This window comes from Argopecten irradians, chromosome 4, assembly GCF_041381155.1.
Source record: "Argopecten irradians isolate NY chromosome 4, Ai_NY, whole genome shotgun sequence".
NCBI classification, from domain to species: domain Eukaryota; kingdom Metazoa; phylum Mollusca; class Bivalvia; order Pectinida; family Pectinidae; genus Argopecten; species Argopecten irradians.
In genome coordinates, this window is record NC_091137.1 from 10,849,621 (window position 1) to 10,871,095 (window position 21,475).

Sequence of the window (21,475 nt, forward strand, 5' to 3'; positions counted from 1 at the left end):
ATAAACAACTTTAGATAGCTGTATCGAAGATAATCCATTTGTTGTTATACTGAACACATAATCCATTAATACTTTTTATACGTCATAGAGGGAATTAACCCCACGAATGTTTGTACCACGAGGGCTATATATACACGATCTCAACCTAACTATTCTCACATTTTGAATGACCCAAGGTGTCGCCATGTACATGTCTAATCTATGGTCTCGAAGAGAAGTGATACAAAGGGCGTTTTGTAGATTCTGTGATATCGAGGGTTTTGAAGTTACTAAAACAAATTTGAGGAGTTGAACACCTCTCAATTTCTGTAGAATTTCAATATGGCCGGTCGGCTTGCTAAAAACGTAACAGAAGAATTTCTAACGTGTTCGGTGTGTTTAGAACGATACAAAGATCCTAGGACATTACCTGGATGTGAGCATTCCTTCTGTTTGGCTTGTTTAGCGGGACACATAGACAGGACTAGGTCTGACGATGTATTCTATTGTCCCGTAGACAGGACAGAAATCAAACTGCCAGACGACTCTAACGACCCCTGGGTGGTCGCAGCAAAATTTGACGTTGATAAAACTCTGGATGGGTTCTTACGTGTTGTACACAACGACATACGCCGAAACAGTGACTGTCTTTCCTTCTTTTGTTTTGCCTGTCAGACACTCACGACGGCTGAGGCCGCTGTGGAAGGTCACAAGAATGACGACTGCGAATGCATCAAAGTGTCCAAAGCTTATAAGAGGGTTCTCCCGTCCCTTGTGGGTTATCGACAAGAGCTGGAAAAGATGCTTCTGGAATCTGACAAGTGGCGCTGGCAGAAGAATGGCCAAGCCGGTCTGACGGAATCTCAACAGGAAGTGCTGCAGCAGATCGAACTGTATGAATCCAAACTGGAGACATTCTACATGGAGATCAAGGAAAAGGTGGGGGTTCTGAAGGGACAGGTGATGGAGTGCGTTGTTGAACAAGATACAGGCGATATAGAAAGCGACATGGAAACCGTTCGTGACCAGATTAAAGATGCGTATATCGATCTAAATGACGCGATGGATGACGAAAATATGGATTCGCTTCTAATGTCGTTCTCAGATATGAAGCCAAGTCTCGCACGACTTCGAAAACGCCTCAACTCTACACTCGGAAAGAGCGCACGTAAGTGTAGCTTTGAGTTTGTTCCAGATCCCAAACTGCAAGAGCTCTTCCACAGTCAGTTAAACTTTGGTACGCTGCACTCTATCGAACATTTCAATTTCAGCGGGCACCCAGACGAGACCGTCAGCGTTAACTTTTATGACGTCGCCGTTAACGGGAAGTACATTGTCATCGCAGACGGTGAAAATGGCACCATCAGACGCTTCCTCATTGACGGTAGTTACGTAGACAGCATGTCAATTACGAACCCTTGTAGGATCACCTTCATTGGAGAAAGTGAAATTGCTGTCACAAGGTTCTTCAAGAAGAAGATTACTATAATTTCTCTAGGGAGAAAAATGCACGTGAAAGACAATATAAAGACCAAGCGTTCTTATGTGGGTATTTGTTCTCTCGGCCACGACAAGTTCGCAGTGTCTTACTACAATGACGACGAACCTTCGGGAATCGACATTATTTCCAAAAAAGGTGAAATTCAGCATTCTCTTCACAGTAACACGTCTGGTGCTGGGCGTGACCCTTTATTCGTCGTACCAATGTTTCTTACGAAGACCTCTTCTGGTAACATTGTCTTTTGTGACTTCAGTGATACCCGTCACGTGATCTGCGTGAGCGATAGCCTCGCCCCCTTGTGGTGCAGCCAGGTGGAGAGTACGCCTTGTGGGGTCACATGTGATGCCGACACTGTGTATGTGACTTTGCCTGATGCTAATCACGTGATCGCCCTTGATCAAGAGGATGGTGAGAAGTTGAGAAATATCGTGAAACCAACTGACGGTGTGAAGCGCCCGTATGCGACAAGCGCTTGTGGTGGGGAACTGGTAATCACGGAGGACGAATCAGACAAAATCCACATATTTCGTGTATGACGTCACTGATGCTAGAACACATAGCATCTACATATGCACGAGCGCTGGATGGGACCTGAAAAGCAGAACGTTCAGTGCAAATTTGCAAAAATCATTTCGCAATTCATCAAGAATCATTCGCCGAAAATTGCCTCAAAATAACATTCTTTATGGTTAATAACTGACAATATTTCTAATAATAAGAAAGCACATAAAATTAGCTATCGATACATGATTTGTTACTGAACGATCAACATCATACTTCGATGAGATTAAAAACTGCTGTAAACTTGATACGTCTATCATATATATTAATGCCTATGTATGCTGCACGAGTTCTATTTGTTTATCCGTGTGCTTTATATAGATATTAACCACAGTGCTAATGTATGCATGCCATTAACGTTTTGTTTTATAAAGCTGAAACTTATCAATCAAAGAGTACATAAACAATGATATACATTGATATATTTGGCTGACTTGTCTTTCTTAATTCTGGAATTTTTGAGATGTCTATTTTTAAATAATGTGGTCATCTTGTCGTTAAATTAGTACAATGAGCGTCAAATTGAAGTACTTAAAATTTTAGATAATATTGTTGATATTGATCTTAAGGTCCCAATTTTTCGTAACGGCTTTTAATTTTCAAAATGGGAATGTTACACGCGATGAAAATTTGTAGATTCGCGAAAGTTATGACCTCATGGTTAATACTACACTTATCATCACTTTCTGAACAATTCAATTAAAATTAATTGTATGATCAAGTAGGATTCGAACTCGAGACCTAGAGGTGGATGGCTTGTGGAAATATGTCACCGTGGCCCTTTCGCATAATTATTAAAAAACACCAAAACGTTTGAGTTATTTCGTGTATTTGAAAACAAAACAATGTTTTCATCACACATTCAATCCATTCTTTTTACTGGAAAATAGCAGTGTATGTATCCCTAACTCTTACATTTTGAAGTTGAAAATACCTCGTTTTCTACATTTTTTGAAAGATTCAAATACTAATTCTGACGATGAACTTTTTACAAAAAATATAAAATTCAAATGAAAAAAGGTTGTTATTTCTAAACCGGCATAAATACAGGGTGTCAGTGTGCTGGACTTTTTGTCCCGTTACAAACTTTGTTATTTTTCGGCATTTCTTGCTAAAAATTAAAATTAGTTAAAGTTATATGTGCCGTAGTTTTCATACTCACGAATCAAGACGAGCTTTTAATATGTAATTCAACACAAAAAGTTACCAACCTTTTGAGAATTACAATACTTTCAATCCACAGGTTTTAATTTACATGTACAAATAAAAGCTGAAAATGATTTTTGGCAGTACTGCCAAAAATCATTATATTAACATTTTCAGTGTAGTGAAATGAGTACATACGGTCAGACCATGAAGCCATATTGTTGTCTACAATTTCATTTCACATTTCTACAGTATTATTAATAATTGTAAAGTGATTTCTGAAGGTAAGTATTCATCAAAACATGTATAAGGCTTAAAAAACAAGAATTTCACAGTGCATAGCCTATGTGTTCTAACTAACGTTTATAAGACATCATATATGTTTGTCTGTCCATTTGAGTCATTTTCACAGCTTTATTCATTAAAACTTATGGTTTTAAATGGATAATTAAAGAAAAAATAACTTGTCGGCCAGTAACGGCACGTATAACTTTAATACTTTAAACTACACTAAAATGTTAAAACAGAAAAGTAGTAGGTGGTAATTTCCCACTTAAATTCTAATATTTTATCACAATGAACTTGAACAGATTTACGCTAAAATGAAATTGATATACATTCAGATTCTTTATTTTGCTTCAGTTTTACAACTTATCGCAACATATAAACAAATACATACATAATAATACATAAGACATAAGGACATTGTTCACATTACAAATCCATTTTGGTTCTATAAATTTTAATTTTAAATCTTCATACACCTTACATTTTATAACGAAATGGAATTCTTTTTCAATATCATCATTACAAAATGAACATATTCTCTGATTCCTAGGTATATTCCTGTATCTTCCCCTCTCTATATTCAAATCATGGACAGATAACCGAAATTTAGATGTGTTTCTCTTAACTTTAATGTCTAAAGATTTATTTATATAAGGTTGACAAAAATAAGTTGCCATAAGATGTTTGTATAAATTTCCTTTAGATGAATCATTTATCAAACGTATACATTCCTGTCTAAAAAGATCTTCTGACTTGAGTTTAAATAGATCAGAATCAGATTTAAGAAACAATTCCAAATCATATATATAGCCCAGACCACAATGTTTTAATTCCAATCTCAACTGTAAAATCCACCTATGATTATTTTCTTCCGTTTCTTTAAGACATTCCCTTAAAATGCAATTGTTAGTATTTTTTAGTTTCGTCTAGTAATAAAATATTCTAATTTCCCTGATAATATATAAAGAAACTATTCCAAGTTCAATATATACCATAGCATTAGTAGTGTTTTCCTTCACACCAAGTATCTTTGCATACATTCATAATAGTGAAATTTTTTACTTCTGAGATATGCTTTTGAGTTTTAAAAAAAATCCATTATAGTTTAACATCAGCCCAAAATAATTGAATTAATTTACAACCTGAATTGGCTCTTTATTGTTATACATTTTCTCATTATTTCTAATAGTTCCACCATTTCTAAAAACAATTATTTGTTTTTTTTGTACAATAACAGTAAGGACCCATTTTGTAGTATAATCCTGTAATAAATTCAACATGATTTGGAGATCATCTGGCGACTCGGATAACAACACCATATCATCTGTATACATGAGTAGAGTAGGGCGTTAGAATTGTACCTGCTGCCCCTATTGCATGATCGTAAAAGGCGACTAAATTTAGGATCTTATCTTTTCTCTTCTTCCTAACTGACTTTATCTTTCCTAATGCCTGCCTTGGCACCGCCTCACATTTGGCCTTGAGTTGAGCGTTCGCCCCTGTGAGGAAGGCTGTGGGTTCTATCCCCTAGTCGAGACACACCAAAGTCTATAAAAGTGGTAGTTTCTGCACCTGCTTAGCGCTCAGCATACAGGGAGTGGGACGACTGGTTCGCCCGTTGTCAGTATAATGTGACCGGGTGGGGTGTGTTGCTTGGTGTCTTCGGCGGCATGCTTCAGTGATATAGCACTATAAAAAGGGCAACAGTTCCACTATACAAGAAGATACAACATGAATATACCGCAGTCTCCCAAAACATGCACCTCGCACAACATACACGCAACACACCGCATACATGGGAGGCCGTCCTTACATGACCATAGCTGTTAATAGGACGTTAATTAATCAAACAAACAAACAAAAAGAGTAGAAAAATATTAGTAGTTCGAATCTCTCGAAGTGCAATTATCATTAATAAATTAATTTCTAAGTCAATGACAAACAATGTAAATAATATCGGTGACAAAATTTCTCCTTGAAACAATCCACAGTTGACCTTGTAGAAATCTGAGATACCATTGTATTTTACACAACATCTTACATCATCATAAATTATAAGAAAAAATAAGTTTCTTATAATTCTCAACATTTTGCCTTTTATTCCCTCCTTTTTTACCTCTCTTTCAGTTATGATATTGTCTAGCTCTTCGTAAGGTATCGTTCAATTACCTACGTCCTATTCTCGTAAGACCTCGCAACCCCTTCATTTGCATCTGCACTCGTCGGCTGCAAGTTTTTAAAATAATCATAAAAAGCTTGATTTGTTATTTTACCATTGCTTTGCTTATTTTTTTTTAAACAGTTTATGAAACCTTTTCGATTATTTTTCCTTAGGAAATTCATTAAATTATCTTGATGTCTTTTGTACTCTTTCTTCAGTCTAGCTTCAACTTTTTTATACTGTTTTTTTCTTGCCAATAATCTCACTGCGATTTTGTCTAGATTTACACTGGAAAAAAAATTCCTAGATTTGTTTTATAAGCTCTATATTTTATCTTACACTCATTAATAAACCAAGGCTTATCACTATTCATATGAGGTTTGTTCCTCTTTTTTGATAAAAACCCATTTGTATGTTGATTATAACTGGAATCACAATATTGCAAAAACACTTGATTAACTTAATCTGTAAACTGACTTAACATTGTATCAACGGTTTCATCAGGAGCACTACAGATCTGTTCAAGTAAAGGTAGTTTCAGACGCAACTCCTCCTTCATTCATTTTCACCTCATTCGAACTTGGTACTTCATGTACATGTGGCTAACAAAATGTCGTCGCACATTATGAAGTAAAATCGGTGAAAATTAACCTCTTTCAAAGTGTCATAAATGGGCTTTTTGAAAGTGGCCGCCAAATTGGTTTCAATAAATGATATTATTTCTATTTATTTTCAAATAATTTTTTGCTTTATGTTCTCCCTTTCCTTAAAATATGTTATCTCACTTTTTGTTTTGTTTTGTTAGTACCTTGCACCTATTTTATTTGTATTCTTATATGTTCATGTAACTCTTCGTTTACGGAGGAATAAAGATATGAATGAAAACAAAAACAAAAACTATTGGTATTTCTTACATATTCTTGAACTGTCAGTCGAAAGCTTTCAGACTTTGTACATCAGAATCGATTTTCTGATAAGCAGGACACGGTGATCGCTGAATTGGTCACATTGAAAGAAATACTGAAAGATATAATAAAGGCGTTTCCCAAGTATTTGTGTAAACAACTGTTAGTTAAGATGTTTATATTAGATTGCAAATTAATATACAGTTTTCTTAATTTTCCAATGTTCTAGATCTGTGCTCTATTATTCATTAAGTATTATCTATGTGTTAAACAATCTCTTGGATGTCATTTGAAGAATATGCGAGGTAGGTGTAAATAATGAAAAAATCGAATGGGTAATTTAGTTGTTTGACATATTTTCTATATGGCAACTTGCTACAAATAGAGATAACTGTTTCTTGAAAATCAAAAGATTCTTTATAAATCTGATTTCCGATCTATTGTAAGGCAATAATGCTTCTAGACCAGATTTCATTAATGTTTAAACGAGACTGAAACCTTCTCATGGCAAATTAAAGTTATAGTTCATGCTTATTTCACTGTAACGATATATCACTTAAACATTTGATGTTTGAACATGGACATGTAACTTGATGATTTAGCTCCCCGAAATCATATGTCGGCCTATAAGAATCATATATTCCTGGTTTTGAATAAACCAGAGCGAGTGTTTTCGCGATAGCGATCGCAGTAGCTAATGTGTTTGTCAGCCAGCACTTTATGATTCTCTTTCTGAAGGCATATTCTTATATAGGATCGACGAAAAATTTACCTTATTTATTCGGGTTTCTTTTCCTTGACAATGAAGATTAACTTCGCTGTTTTGTCGATCTCACACACAGTGATATAGTCAACTAACGCGCGATAATTAGGACAACGGCGGAATACATATTACCCGTGTTATGAAAATTAACATTTTATTTATTAAAATTAAATTGTTAAGAAGGTGATGATACGTATAGCATTAACGGTAAGCTAAAAACGTTTGTGACTTTACACAAATTTCAATCTTGTTTTACATTTCACGTAAACACGTTCACATGAAAATTTTACGTTTCGATCCAATCTGTCAAATTCTGTCCGTGTCAGTACATATGTATCCTGCAATTAGTCCTCCAACATTATATTTAACTAAAAGCGATACCTATAAGGCTCTAGATATCACAGATCGTTCGACATAAAAGTGTCATATTATGGTCATGTTTCTATATCTAAATATGATGCAACGTTAGAGAGAGGATTTTACAGGGCATGCTTAAAAGCCTCCAATGTTGGGGCACATACTACCTTATCCCCTCAGTGGTTCCAGTCAATGACTGTACGCACAAAGAAAGAATTACTGTATTGCTCACAGTTGTGTGTCGGTACCATGAGAGGTTTTGAATTTCTGGTGAATTTTTTTTCAACAATATTTGTAGTGATGTGAATTTCGTAATACTTAGCATTGATGTTTCTTTTGGGTCGTTGTTGTGTTTAGTACTCATCTGGAGGTATTGATGGTAGCTTCCCCTCCACCACTTTATATTGGAAGGTCAGTCTCTGTTGTTCACGTCTGATCTGAAGTGATGGTAGCTTCCCCTCCACCACTTTATATTGGAAGGTCAGTCTCTGTTGTTCACGTCTGATCTGAAGGGATGGTAGTTTCAGATCCTCTACCATTCTTGTGACGCATCCTTCCTCCCTGGCCTTGTAGTCTTTGGAAATGAATATGGCTGCTAGTCTTTGTATTCTTTCAAGTTTTTCAATGTCTTTTTTATATAAGGGTCCCAAATTATTGCACCATACTCAAGAATGGAGCGCACCAGTGAAATATATGCTATTTTTTCATGTAGTTGGGCATTGATTCAGGTGCCGTTTTAGAAAGCCTAATGTTGAACTAGTTTTATTTCAAATCATTCTATTGGGAGAGCTATTGTGACTTTATCTGTGGATTATTATTACAACACTTTGTGTGGATTTATTCATATTGCCTGGAACTTTACAAATCATCTGTGGACATTCATTTTCCTCGTGGATTTGTGATTATTGTTAATTTGAAACCTGGAAGGATCAAGGATTATACCAAGACATTCGCATACAGATAAGTAACACTTTAAATCATCGTACTACTCTTGTACCACCACCAATTACTTTAGACATTGTAAACCATCTCTGTATAATATTGTGTATATAATTAAATTGCGTTTTGAATTTAGCTGCTGGTTTCTCATTTCTGTTGTTCGTTCATGTAACAACTCTCTGTTTACGTTTAAGCCTTTTTTGTGTTGTGATTTAACCAGGGATTACTGTTTTTCCCGCGTCTTCGATGGTATGAATATGTTGATGCTATCGTTTTGCTTTGTTTTAAAAATGTCCCATAGTTCTTGCGTTTGGGTCCCGTTTTGGAAATGGCCTTGTATTTGCGATATGTCTTCTAATCTGTATGTAAGTTTGTCCAGTCTGCTTTCTCATACAGGTAGATTTGTGTACCTTTTGCGTGGCTTTTGGTGTTGATAATGAGGAGTAGTGTCCGAGTCAGTGATAATCATTGCATCGTCTAAAATTCCTGGAATGTTTTCTGATGATTTGATTAAAGTTAGATTGGTGGTGAATATAAGGTCTAGGAGGTTGTTTCCCTAGTTGGTTCTTCATGCACTTGTGTTAAATGTGCCGCTGTGGTTATTTCTATCAGAGTTGTTTGTACATCTCTATCTTGTGCCGTTTGATTGATGGTTAATTAGTCCCAATTGATATCTGGACAGTTAAAATCTCCACAAAGAATAATATTATTGTTTTGGAATAAGAAATTTGATGTACTGATTTTAGCCCATACTATTTCACAGTCCATGACGAATTCTACAGCCTCCTCAGACACTAAGCTGTTATGAGATAGTATAAACACTCCTCCACAGATGCTGTCTGGCTTGGTATATTCCACTGCAGCTGCAAATTCCGCCATTTTGGCTTTTATATTCCTGCAGTTTAGCGACAGGATTCTCAGATTTCGTTTTGATGGTAAATCATACACTTATGAACTTTCCGATCTGTTCATTCTCCTTTTTGATGGTGATTTCAATTATGTTGATGGTGATTTCGACTCTTCTTAGGTTTGACTTTTGGGCTTTTTGTCCAGAGAGGGTTGAAATTTGAAATTGTATCTGAACAATGTGTGATGTTTCCATCCGAAATCTGCTCATAAAAATTGGTCGTTTCAATTTCAAAGGTGTGGAACGTAGAAGAGCTAACGTTTATATTGTCACACTTGCAGCATAACCATTGAACACTGGATCTTTCTAATAAACTGAAGTCCTCCGTACATATTTCGATGCATGACTTATGGTGCCAGATATTGCCATCATCACAGCATATTAATTACTTTGAATGACCAGGTGACATGGTCTTGACAAAATCCACAAGGGAATATAATTGTCTGTAGTCAGGCCTGGATTTTGTTCTATGTCGGCTGACAGTAACAAAATGAGCATAATCAATGTTCGGTTTCTGGTGTTTTTTGGCTACCGGGAGACAGAGTGGACGTCTTCCTGCTGATGGCATTTTGTTGTTTAGTGCGCAAATAGTTTATTTGTTGTGTCCATAATTTGTTGTTTATAATATTGTGACTAATCACAGCCACATGGCATTCCGTTTTATGTAAATTACAGGCATATCTTAACGGGACAATTCAGTAAGGCTAATTTGATTCTATAACCACAAAGCAAAATAATGCCTAAATTAATAAATGTATTATTCTACAAATTCATACTCTTGAATTCCACATATTCCTCCCTATAACTCCTCAAGCTCGGCCATAACCAGGCCATTATTTTTCAGTGTAACACTTGGAATGACAAATGTTTAGGAACTTGAATTCCATCCTGAATCATGGATTTATAATAGCTCAGGTATTTAGAATGAAAAAAAAAATGAAATTACAAATTTATTTTCTTTCTTCAGCGAAAAAAATGGCTTAGCAAAAATGCTAGAATAATTATTTTTACTTTAGAAATTAGTGTCTTCCATTAGCAAAATACCCAAAATGCTATCCATTGAGTGAGCACAGAAAAAATAAGGTAAAGATACTGTATGTACTCCTGTAAAAGCGATTTGAGTAGTTTTAGACAAAAGTTGGTACTTCACCAGCTGTCACAACCTCACAAGCCAGGGCTTAGCATACATGACATCCAAACAAAATTTGTAATGCACTTTTAGACTAAATTGTCCCTCAAGATAAAACATAAGTACAAAATCAATTCAAGGAACATAACTCATGTTTTGTTTCACACATACTAACGAATTAATGTTTTAAGCAAAGATTTGGTTATATCAGTTATATCAGTATCTGCCTTACATAAGCCTTTGGTTTTTGGCATCCTTTAGATTTATTCACATTCATGAATTTTTTATCTTGCTTTGGTATATAGTCTAGTTTTTAGAAAATTAATTCTACTTATATGCAGAGTTTCAGACGATGCACCCATAGTGCCTTAATAATTTAATATATTAAAGGGACATATGAACCTAAATAAACCTTGAAAATTTGAGTAAATGCATATTTATGAAGTGCTATATACCTTACTAAATAAAATATAACAATTATTGTACAAATACGTCAAATAAAATAATTAAAAAGGAAATTCCATGTATTTATATTTTGGAGTGACCCGGTCGGTATAGTAGTATTCAACCCACAATGCACCGCGCGCGCTCCGTAAAATGTAAACAAAAATGGCGGGCAGAAAACGTGGGCGAAAGAAAACAGTAACTGATTCCGCCAAGAAACGTCAGAAAAAGGAATACGACAGGGGTCAGCTTCGCATAAGATTAGGAACGGAGGTAGATAGATGGACCGCTGCAATAGAAGAAACCAGTGCAACTTCCCACGCGGAACTAGCCCGTATACTTCTGGATGCGTGGTAAGTGAAAATACAAGTAAGCCAGGTCGTCTTACAGTTACGTTATTCTACAACGTGCGTGTAATTTACTCAACAATACTTTATGAGATTTTATAACTGGCATACTGATTTCCTAGCCGCTCGCATATGAAACCCGATTAAAATAAGCACAGAACGTTTATAGCGACAGGCAAACGACATTGAGCAAAACATCAAAATGAAAGGGGCCCCAGGAGGGGTAACGTTTTATCATAATACAAAAGAATTCGTTTTACCTGGATTTTTTTCCGCGGTGGCCGAGTGGTTAAGATGTCCCGACATATTATCACAAGCCCTCCACCTCTGGGATGCGGGTTCGAATCCCATGTGGGGCAGTTGCCAGGTACTGACCGCTGGCCGGTGGTTTTTCTCCGGGTACTCCGGCTTTCCTCCACCAACAAACCTGGCACGTCCTTACATGACCCTGGCTGTTAATAGGACGTAAAACTAAACAAACCAAACCAAACCTGGGTTTTTTCTCCAATGTATCATTTTTTGTATTGAAAAACATAAATGAATATTCATTTGGAACGTTCTAAAATAAATATATATATTTTACTAAAATCTTTTATGTGGGAAAATCTTTATACATTGTGCGAATATATTACATGTACATGTTGGTGATGCACAGCAATATATATTACATGTTTTATATATAATTTTCTACATGTAATTATGCCAATAAGAAATGTTTAGATATATATATGCATGGCTTCTCTATTTAAACCCAAATATATGTGTGTCTTACTGTCTTATTATAACAAATGTTATAAAATCTATACGCCTATAGGTATGAAAGGAAAATGCCCACACAGAGACAGGTTGAAGTATCTCCAGGTACTGTCTCTGCTACATGTATTGAAAGTTCAACCCCAGCAGTTCCAGGAACATCTGGAACCCTTAAAATGCCAGAAGTTTCCGATATTGAGTAAGTGCAAGTATACAAGTCCAGTAATGCCAACTCACCCGATTTCCCCGGGTTGATCCGTTTTTTAGACATTTAAAAATGTGTAACCCGATTGACCCGTTGGGTCATCAAATAACCCGATTTTCAGCACTTGTACCAAAGTGTTACAAAGCTCACAAAAATTACGTCAGATAAAGCCATAAGTGCAATTTTAATTACACCTCAGGGCTTAAGAAGACTCATATCATGCCCCTGTATAATGCAGGTAGCTATGTTTGTGTTTACACAAACTTTCATAAAGGTGTGAAATTGTAGCAATTAATCTATTCAGCCATGCATCACGATGTCGAAGATCGTTTTTAGCCAGAGCCAGCTAGCAAAATCAGACATGGCCAATTAATACTGTTCAAAATCAGAAATAATCTCTTCAAAACTCTTCAAAAGTACAAACAATTATGATTTCAGACAAAGATTTACTCACATGAATAAAACATAGTCAACGTGAACGGTATCCTGTTGAAGTAGGCAGGCAAGCCAATCATAATGGCCGCCATTTTGTTTAGTCAAAGATAATAGTGAAACCGGACATGTGTAGAACAAAAAAAATCAGGATTTTATTAATTTAGTATTTTAAAAAATAGATATTTTTTTTTTATTAATTTTCAGATAGTAATTATATCATTACAAAAAATTTCACAAATATTATTGAATAACAATATGAAGATAATAAATATATGCATATTTTAGGGTTTAAAATCTGTTAAAAATTATACTAAAATGTGGTTCCGCACATGACCCTTGTTTTGACCATTTCACCCGTTTTTTCAAGGGTGATCACCCGATTTGACCTCATCAGAGGTTGGCAATACTGCAAGTCTAATAAAATTTGTAAGTTATTAGTTATGACATGTATAGGATTGTACATGTTTTTTCACAACTTTTTCCAAATCAAAATAACACAAGCATTTTAAAATTTACCATCATCATCTACTTCGGATATTAGCGCGGTTATTATTTGTTACTTTTTCCTCGTCGTAGTATATTTATAAGTTACAGTAACGTTTCATGTAAGTTACTCTGTACGTGACCAATCGTAATGGTTTTATGGCATGTTCATGTATATGTATTTGTTAAACTGTGAATAACTTTTGGCAAAACTAAACAGGAGGTTTTCGTGTCTACAACTAACAATTATTTAGGCCGGATCTGTTCTGCTCTTGCGCGATAAACATGTTATGCCTATTATGAGACGTGAAGAGTTATCCCTTCGCGGGGCCCCATCGGCTGAAAACTTTCATTTCACTATTGATTTTGCGATTCTAACGCTATAACAACTAATTATTTTTATAACAAATGTTCAGAAATATGACTTATAAATCATATGTTAACGACTGTAAACTTGAAAATCTTTAAAGTAAATAGAAAACGAATGTTTCTTACCGTGTCACTGGTGTCCGACATCTCCGTTGTTTTGGTTCTTGTACTGTAGCCTCGATTTCGATTTGCTTTCGTTTGGGTGTTCCAAAAATAGGTAATGGCGGTCTATTTTTAAAAACTTTCAGGTAAGTATTCCCCACGGTTTCCCGGCATTTTAGATAACCGATCATAGTAACGTAAACACCAAAAAAATCTGAAAGTCATATCTAAAAATACAAAACAACTTAATTGGGGTTCATGTCCCTTTAATGGTAATTGGTGATTATTTGGTTGGTAGCCTGTTCAGTTGGTGGCATAGCACTTTGGGCTGAACTTTATGTTGATGTTAAGAATGTTCCAATGCCTATTCAGAGCTGCCTTAAAACTGTTCAGTGTCTTGGAATTTACTGTCGTTTGGAAGACTATTCCAGTCGTAGACAACTCTAACAGCAAAGAAGTGTTTTCTGAGGTTGAGTCATGGTCTTTGTTTCTCCAGTGTCATTGTGTAACCCCTCGTCCTCAGTTCTCTGGATCTCCTGACCATTTTGCTCCCTCTCTGACTCAGATGGTCTAGTCCAGACATAATTCTATACATCTGTATGACATCTGATATTTTTCTTCTGTATTCTAGTGCTGGTAGGCCTAGGATCAGAAGTCTTTCTCTATATGATTTGTTGTTCAGCTCTTTCACTAATTTTGTTGTCCTTCTTTGAACTCCTTCCAAAGCTTGTATATCCTTGAGGTACATTGGATTCCATACCGTTACAGCATACTCCAGTTCTGGTATAAATAAGGCTTATATTTAGGTTATAACCTCTACTCAAGATATGTTGGTAAAATTTGTATTTATATAACCATGCAGTTGTTCTCCCCTTTCTCAACATGCCAGTTGATATCCTCTTTCCCAACATGTGCTTGGGACCAGCTAGAGTGGATGCTTCTAGATTGTCAAACATTTCAAGTAACTACCGTATTTTTGCGGGTATATTGCGCAGACCTGTACGTTTTTGAGTTTTATTTGGGGGGGGGGGGAATTACCAAAAATCCAAGTTTTTGCATCTTCATACCAAAAAAGTATGCATTATATATATTATGTTCACAGTACATGTATCTTAAAATTATATACTTCGCTGATACTTCGCTGATGGCGGCCTCGTTGAAAGTGTACACACTTGTAGAGAGGCATTGATGGTATTATAGATCTTGGTGGAGATAGGGGTTTTTCCCCCTCCTACACCGACTTTTGAGTTCCGGCTACGCACGCACAGATATTATAGAGTTATTTACAAAAATTTAAAAGTATCACTATTAACAAAAAAATAAAATATCTATAAATTCAAGTCATAGGGACTGAAAATATGTATCATTTTAAAATATTGGTGTCAAATGAATTGAGGGTACCCTATGTGTATACGTACTAGTTAATAGATTTAGTTTCATAAAATTATGATCTATCTATAGGGTAGATTGATACAATGATATATAATGGGGAACACTGATACAAGTGGCGGGGCAATCCCCAAACATCTTGTACCTACTTAATGGTAGATGAGTATATAAACCTGAGTAGACTGGCGATTAGAATTGGTCTATAGGCTGCATATGTTTTTAATAGAGTCTCTTTTGCAGTTTTCTTAGACCAAATCTATTTTAAAAGTTACACTACCGGCCTCACTAAGGATGTTCACTTAAGACAAACTTGTTGTTGGTCTTCCGATATTTGTTTAGCTGAGTCTTAAAGCTGTTGATTGACTTGGCGTTGACTACCTCGTTTGGTAATGCATTCCAGTGATTGATGACTCTATTGGAGAAGGCATTTTTTTGTTGTATTCAGCCTAACTTGTCTCTTGAACAGTTTGTGGGTATTTCCTCGGGTTGACTGGTATGGTCGACTACTAAACATTGTGTCTGAGACTATTTTATCATGCTTATTAATAATCTTGTATAGTTGAATCAAATCACAACGTTTTCGTCTATACTCCAGTGTAGGGAGACCCAATGTTCTAAGTCTGTCTTCGTAGGACAAGTCTTTGATATTTTTAATCCTCTTTGTAGCTCTACGTTGGACATTTTCGATTTTGATGATATCTTTTTGTAGGAACGGTGACCAGATGGTAGTGGCATATTCTAAGTGCGGTCGTACCAGGGATTTGTAAAGAGTTCTAAATATAGGTTGGTCCATGTATGTAAATGTCTTAAAAATTACTCCCATGATACGATTTCCATTTTGTGCTGCTATGTTAGCTTGTTCCGAGAAGTTCAGCTTCTCATCTATGATCACACCTAGATCCTTTTCTGTTGAGACTTTCTGGATAGTTATGTTTGAGGATTCGTTCCGGATGTTGTATTGGGATGTTTTCTCGTTGTTACCAATCTCCGTATGTTTACATTTGGTAAGATTGAGAGTCATCAGCCAGTTCTCTGCCCACTTTACCATTTTATCTATGCTATTTTGTAGTTCTTGTCTGCTACCCGGAGTAGATATTTGTTTGTAAAGTTTGGTGTCGTCAGCAAACATTTTAACGAGGCATGGCACAACTTCTGGAATATCATTTACATAGATCAGAAACAGTACAGGTCCCAGAACACTTCCTTGGGGAACTCCACTTGTTACAGGTAGACTATGGGAACGTGTTCCGTTAACAATTACTCGCTGTTCCATGTCCGTGAGAAAATTTCTGATCCATTGGAGTACTCTCCCTTTAATACCATATTGTTCCAGTTTGTGTAGCAGTAAGCTGTGACATACCTTGTCAAACGCCTTGCTGAAGTCCAGGTATATCACATCGGTATTGTGCCCTTCATCCATTGATATTGTCCAGTCTTCCAGGCATTCCAGAGTGGTGCATGAACGTCCCTGCCTGAAACCGTGTTGCTCTTTTGTGAATAGGTTGTTGGTATCCATATGTTTGACAATTTCGTCTCTCACTATTCTTTGTAAAATCTTGCTAGGTACTGAGGTCAGGCTGATAGGTCTGTAGTTACTTGGGTCTTTCCTTGAACCTTTTTTGAATATTGGGCAAACGTTGGCTTTTTTCCATGGGTCTGGGAGTGTCCCTTCTTGGATTGATTTGTTGAATATAATAGTTAGTACACTTTTTATTTCATTAACTGTTTTTGCCAGCAGCATTGGATGGATATTATCTGGACCTGGTGATTTGTTAGGGTTGATTTTATTGATGGCTTTTTCAACTTGTGTGACAGTCACAGTAATCGTCTCAAGGGGTTCAGCATAATTTCTGGTTGTAAGGTGTGGTCTTTCTCTTATTCTTTCCTCTGCAGTAAACACACTGGCGAAGTATTTATTCATAGTGTTGGCTATTTCTTCGGAGGTCGATGTTAGCACTCCTGAAGGCATTGTAACATTTCCAATCGTTGTAGCTGTGTTAGTTTTAGTTCGAACATATTTCCAGAAAAGCTTCGGATTAGTTTTTATTTTGTCAGTCAGGTATTTTTCGTAGTAGTATTTGGAATGCCTCAGAGTTTGTGTAGCACGGTTCCTAGCCATTTTATATTCAGCAAAATTGTGAGCGGATTTACAATGTAGGTATTTGGTCCAGCATTTCCGTTTTCGTCTAACTGCATCCTTTGCTGTTTTGGATATGTATGGTTTTGAATTTCTTTGGCTGTAAGTTTGATGTAGTGGAATGTTCTCCCTAATTTCCCTATCGAGTTGTTGACTGAAGACTTCCCAGGCTTCCGATACATTAGAACAGTTCTCAATGTCTTGTAGTTGGATGTTTGTAAGATTTTGCCTGATAGTTTCATAGTCTCCTTTATGGAAGTTGTATCTTGTTTTAGTGTTGTCTTTAGGGTTGCTATCAACATACACGATTAGGTCAAATGCCAGTACTAGGTGGTCACTGGAACCTAGACTTGGATTATACTCAAGATTTTCCACCATTCCTTCCTCATTTGTGATGATCAGGTCCAGGATATTACTTACTTGGCTTTCTCTATATCTAGTCGGATCCTTTACGTGTTGAAACATGTAGCAGTTCTCGATAGTAGACAGAAATTTGTTAGCAGGGTGGTTGTTTCCGACCGTTGTTGACATAGTCTCCCAGTTGATCTGTTTGAAGTTCATATCTCCTACTACTAATATATGTGTAAAGTTCATAGTATACAGCCTATCAAAGATTTCTAGTATTTTATTGTTGTTCTCTTCTGTGTTATTTGGGCTCCTATAGATATTCCAAATAAGGAGTTGGTCTCTATTTCGTAGATTAATGGTGCAAGATACTTGATCTTCTAGAGGGTCTAGCTCAAATGTTTACTGTACATGTAGCTATATAAGCTTAGACTTTGTTATTTAAAGTTATATGTGCCGTAACTACCGGTAGTTCTGACGCGAATACATGTATAGCAGAGTTTTATATATTGTAACGTGATCGGGTCTTTCTTTCGATAGACTTCACCAAGTGAGATATCTGGTCCTGGTAACAGACCACTAGTAAGTGTCACTGGTCTACTCCTGGTACACGGAGTATAGATTTATTCAGCCTTTGGTCACAAGGCCCTCAAGGTTTTGTAATTGTTTTTGTACCACTCAGTAGTATAACAAATGCCAGATAAACACGTAATTGTAATTTATTAATAAGAGAAATAGATAAACAGAGTACGAGTTCGTGATACACTTTTGTCTACCACAGGCCACAATGTTCTCTCTCGCGTAATACTCACTACAATGTATTTTCTACTAGATACACCACAAATAATTATACTTAATTAGTTAGATAATGATAATAACTCTCTTAAATGACATGCGCTATCTTTCTAGCCTCAATGAATTTTCCTGGTAGCGAATGTAAACAATACGTGTAATTCAGGGGAAACCCCGACTATAAATAACCTACCGTACCGGTATAAATATTTTACACAACAAGTAATGTTCCCTAGGAGAAATAGAGAGTGAGTCACGCCCGAACCTGGTCAACGGTTCCGAGCCCTATAAAATTCCTGCTACTCTCATCGGCTGCTTGGTCGTGATTGGCGTTTCATTCAATACAAATGTCCAGAGTATCCACGTGCAGGGACCGTCATCTGATTGGCTACTAGTTACGCAATGACTGACCTGAATGACGACATCCGGTAGTGACATGCATAGAGGCCACTACCGGCAAAAAGCATGTTGTCAACAATCAGTATTGATGAGTTCGATCACAAGCTATAGTCACCGTAGTGAAACTAAAGTGTGATCCAACTAACTTCAGTTTAATGTTGTGCACAGAAACAAAAAATTGTAATGCGCATGTCTTATCGACTAGAGAGAGCTCAACCACCGATTTCCTTTAGTCGTTCAACGTAACTAAACTTCTTATGCGCATGCGTCATTTTTAGGTCATCTGACCGAAGGTCAGGATGACCTATTGTCATCGTGTTTTGTCCGTCGTCGTCCGCCGTGTGCCGTGCGCCGTCCGCCGTGCGCCATCTGCCGTGCGTAAGACTATTTATACAAAAGCCTACTCCTCCTTCATCCTTTGATGGATTTCATCCATATTTGGTTTGAAACATCATTGGGGAAGGACAATCATATTTTATATAAATGAGCCTGGTCCGACCCCTAGGGGCTGAGGGGTGGGGCCCCAAAAGGGCAAATTTTCTTAATTTAAGCTTTAAAATCCTACTCCTCCTTCATCCTAAGGTTGATTTCATCCATGTTTGGTGTGAAACTTCATTAGGGAAGAACAATCATATTTTATATAAATAAGCTTGGTCCGACCCCTAAGGTCAGAGGGGCGGGGCACCAAAAGGGCAAATTTTCTTAATTTTAGCTTTAAAATCCTACTCCTCCTTCATCCTTGGATGGATTTCATCCATATTTGGTGAGAAACATTATTGGGGAAGGACAATCATATTTTATATAAATGAGCCTGGTCCGACCCCTAGGAGCTGAGGGGTGGGGCCCCAAAAGGGCAAATTTTCTTAATTTTAGCTTTAAAATCCTACTCCTCCTTCATCCTTGGATGAATTTCATCCATATTTGGTGTGAAACATCATTGGGGAAGGTCAATAATATTTTATATAATATGACCCTGGTCCGACCCCTAGGGGCTGAGGGGTAGGGCCCCAATAGGGCAAATTTTCTTTAATTTATCTTTAAAATCCTACTCCTCCTACATCCTTGGATGGATTTCATCCATATTTGGTTTGAAACATCATTGGGGAAGGACAATCATATTTTATATAAATGAGCCTGGTCCGACCCCTAGGGGCTGAGGGGTGGGGCCCCAAAAGGGCAAATTTTCTTAATTTAAGCTTTAAAATCCTACTCCTCCTTCATCCTTAGGTTGATTTCATCCATGTTTGGTGTGAAACTTCATTAGGGAAGGACAATCATATTTTATATAAATGAGCTTGGTCCGACCCCTTAGGTCAGAGGGGCGGGGCACCAAAAGGGCAAATTTTCTTAATTTTAGCTTTAAAATCCTACTCCTCCTTCATCCTTGGATGGATTTCATCCATATTTGGTGAGAAACATTATTGGGGAAGGGCAATCATATTTTATATAAATGAGCCTGGTCCGACCCCTAGGGGCTGAGGGGTGGGGCCCCAAAAGGGCAAATTTTCTTAATTTTAGCTTTAAAATCCTACTCCTCCTTCATCCTTGGATGAATTTCATCCATATTTGGTGTGAAACATCATTGGGGAAGGTCAATAATATTTTATATAAATGACCCTGGTCCGACCCCTAGGGGCTGAGGGGTAGGGCCCCAATAGGGCAAATTTTCTTTAATTTATCTTTAAAATCCTACTCCTCCTACATCCTTGGATGGATTTCATCCATATTTGGTTTGAAACATCATTGGGGAAGGACAATCATATTTTATATAAATGAGCCTGGTCCGACCCCTAGGGGCTGAGGGGTGGGGCCCCAAAAGGGCAAATTTTCTTAATTTAAGCTTTAAAATCCTACTCCTCCTTCATCCTTAGGTTGATTTCATCCATGTTTCCGCTAGGGTCAGAGGGGCGGGGCCCCAAAAGGCCAAATTTTCTTAATTTTAGCTTTAAAATCCTACTCCTCCTTCATCCTTGGATGGATTTCATCCATATTTGGTGAGAAACATTATTGGAGAAGGACAATCATATTTGCTATAAATGAGCCTGGTCCAACCCCTAGGGGCTGAGGGGTGGGGCCCTAAAAGGACAAATTTTCTTAATTTTAGCTTTAATATCCTACTCCTCACCTGTACGAAATTTAGAATCGGATTCTGATCGGAAAAACAGAAATTCCGATTGGAATCCAATCGGATTCTTAAAAATTTACCAAAAATCCGATCGGACACGGATTCTGTGTGCAATATCTGATCGGATTCTATGAAGCAAAAATCCCAGTCTGTAAAATCCTATTCTATATCCAGTTGGATTTTAGAGAATTGGAAAAATATTCCGACTGTGACACAGATTTCTGAACTTTGTGATATTGACAGAGTCAGATTTTCTGACTTAGAGTTTTCACTGACACAGATTTTCTGACTTAGAGTTTTCACTGACATACAGATTCCAAACTTTATCTTTAAACAGACAAAGGTTTTCAAGCTTTGAGTATATATAATCCCACAAAATCACTTAACACTTGAACATATTCATAAAAAACAATTAATTATCTTCTTTTAATTTTAGTTTCATTTAAGATTTTTTTATCAGCAGATATTAAAATAAAACACGTGTAATATCATCATACTAATATGAGCAAAGAGG

General features: G+C 36.7%; 2 protein-coding genes across 3 annotated transcripts in view; both read left to right on the forward strand.

The window, feature by feature from the left end:
- Positions 1 to 321: 321 nt before the first annotated feature.
- LOC138322094 (uncharacterized) lies at positions 322 to 2,016 on the forward strand. Its single transcript, XM_069266149.1, has one exon. The coding sequence runs from the start codon at positions 322 to 324 to the stop codon at positions 2,014 to 2,016; it is 1,695 nt and encodes a 564-aa protein (XP_069122250.1).
- Positions 2,017 to 11,013: 8,997 nt separating this feature from the next.
- The window catches only part of LOC138320579 (uncharacterized), a 63,378-nt gene continuing 52,916 nt past the window's right edge, over positions 11,014 to 21,475 (forward strand). Inside the window, exons 1-2 of one of the 2 annotated variants that reach the window (XM_069263642.1) lie at positions 11,014 to 11,433; positions 12,242 to 12,379. In XM_069263642.1, the coding sequence (XP_069119743.1) occupies positions 11,246 to 11,433; positions 12,242 to 12,379 (326 nt within the window). In that variant the 5' untranslated portion in view covers positions 11,014 to 11,245. The remainder of the gene's footprint in view (positions 11,434 to 12,241; positions 12,380 to 21,475) is intronic. The other variant, XM_069263645.1, reaches the window with a different exon arrangement.

Coding starts and splice junctions, on each gene's coding strand:
- LOC138322094 (XM_069266149.1), top strand. CDS start 322: ATGGCCGGTCGGCTTGCTAAAAACGTAACAGAAGAATTTCTAACGTGT.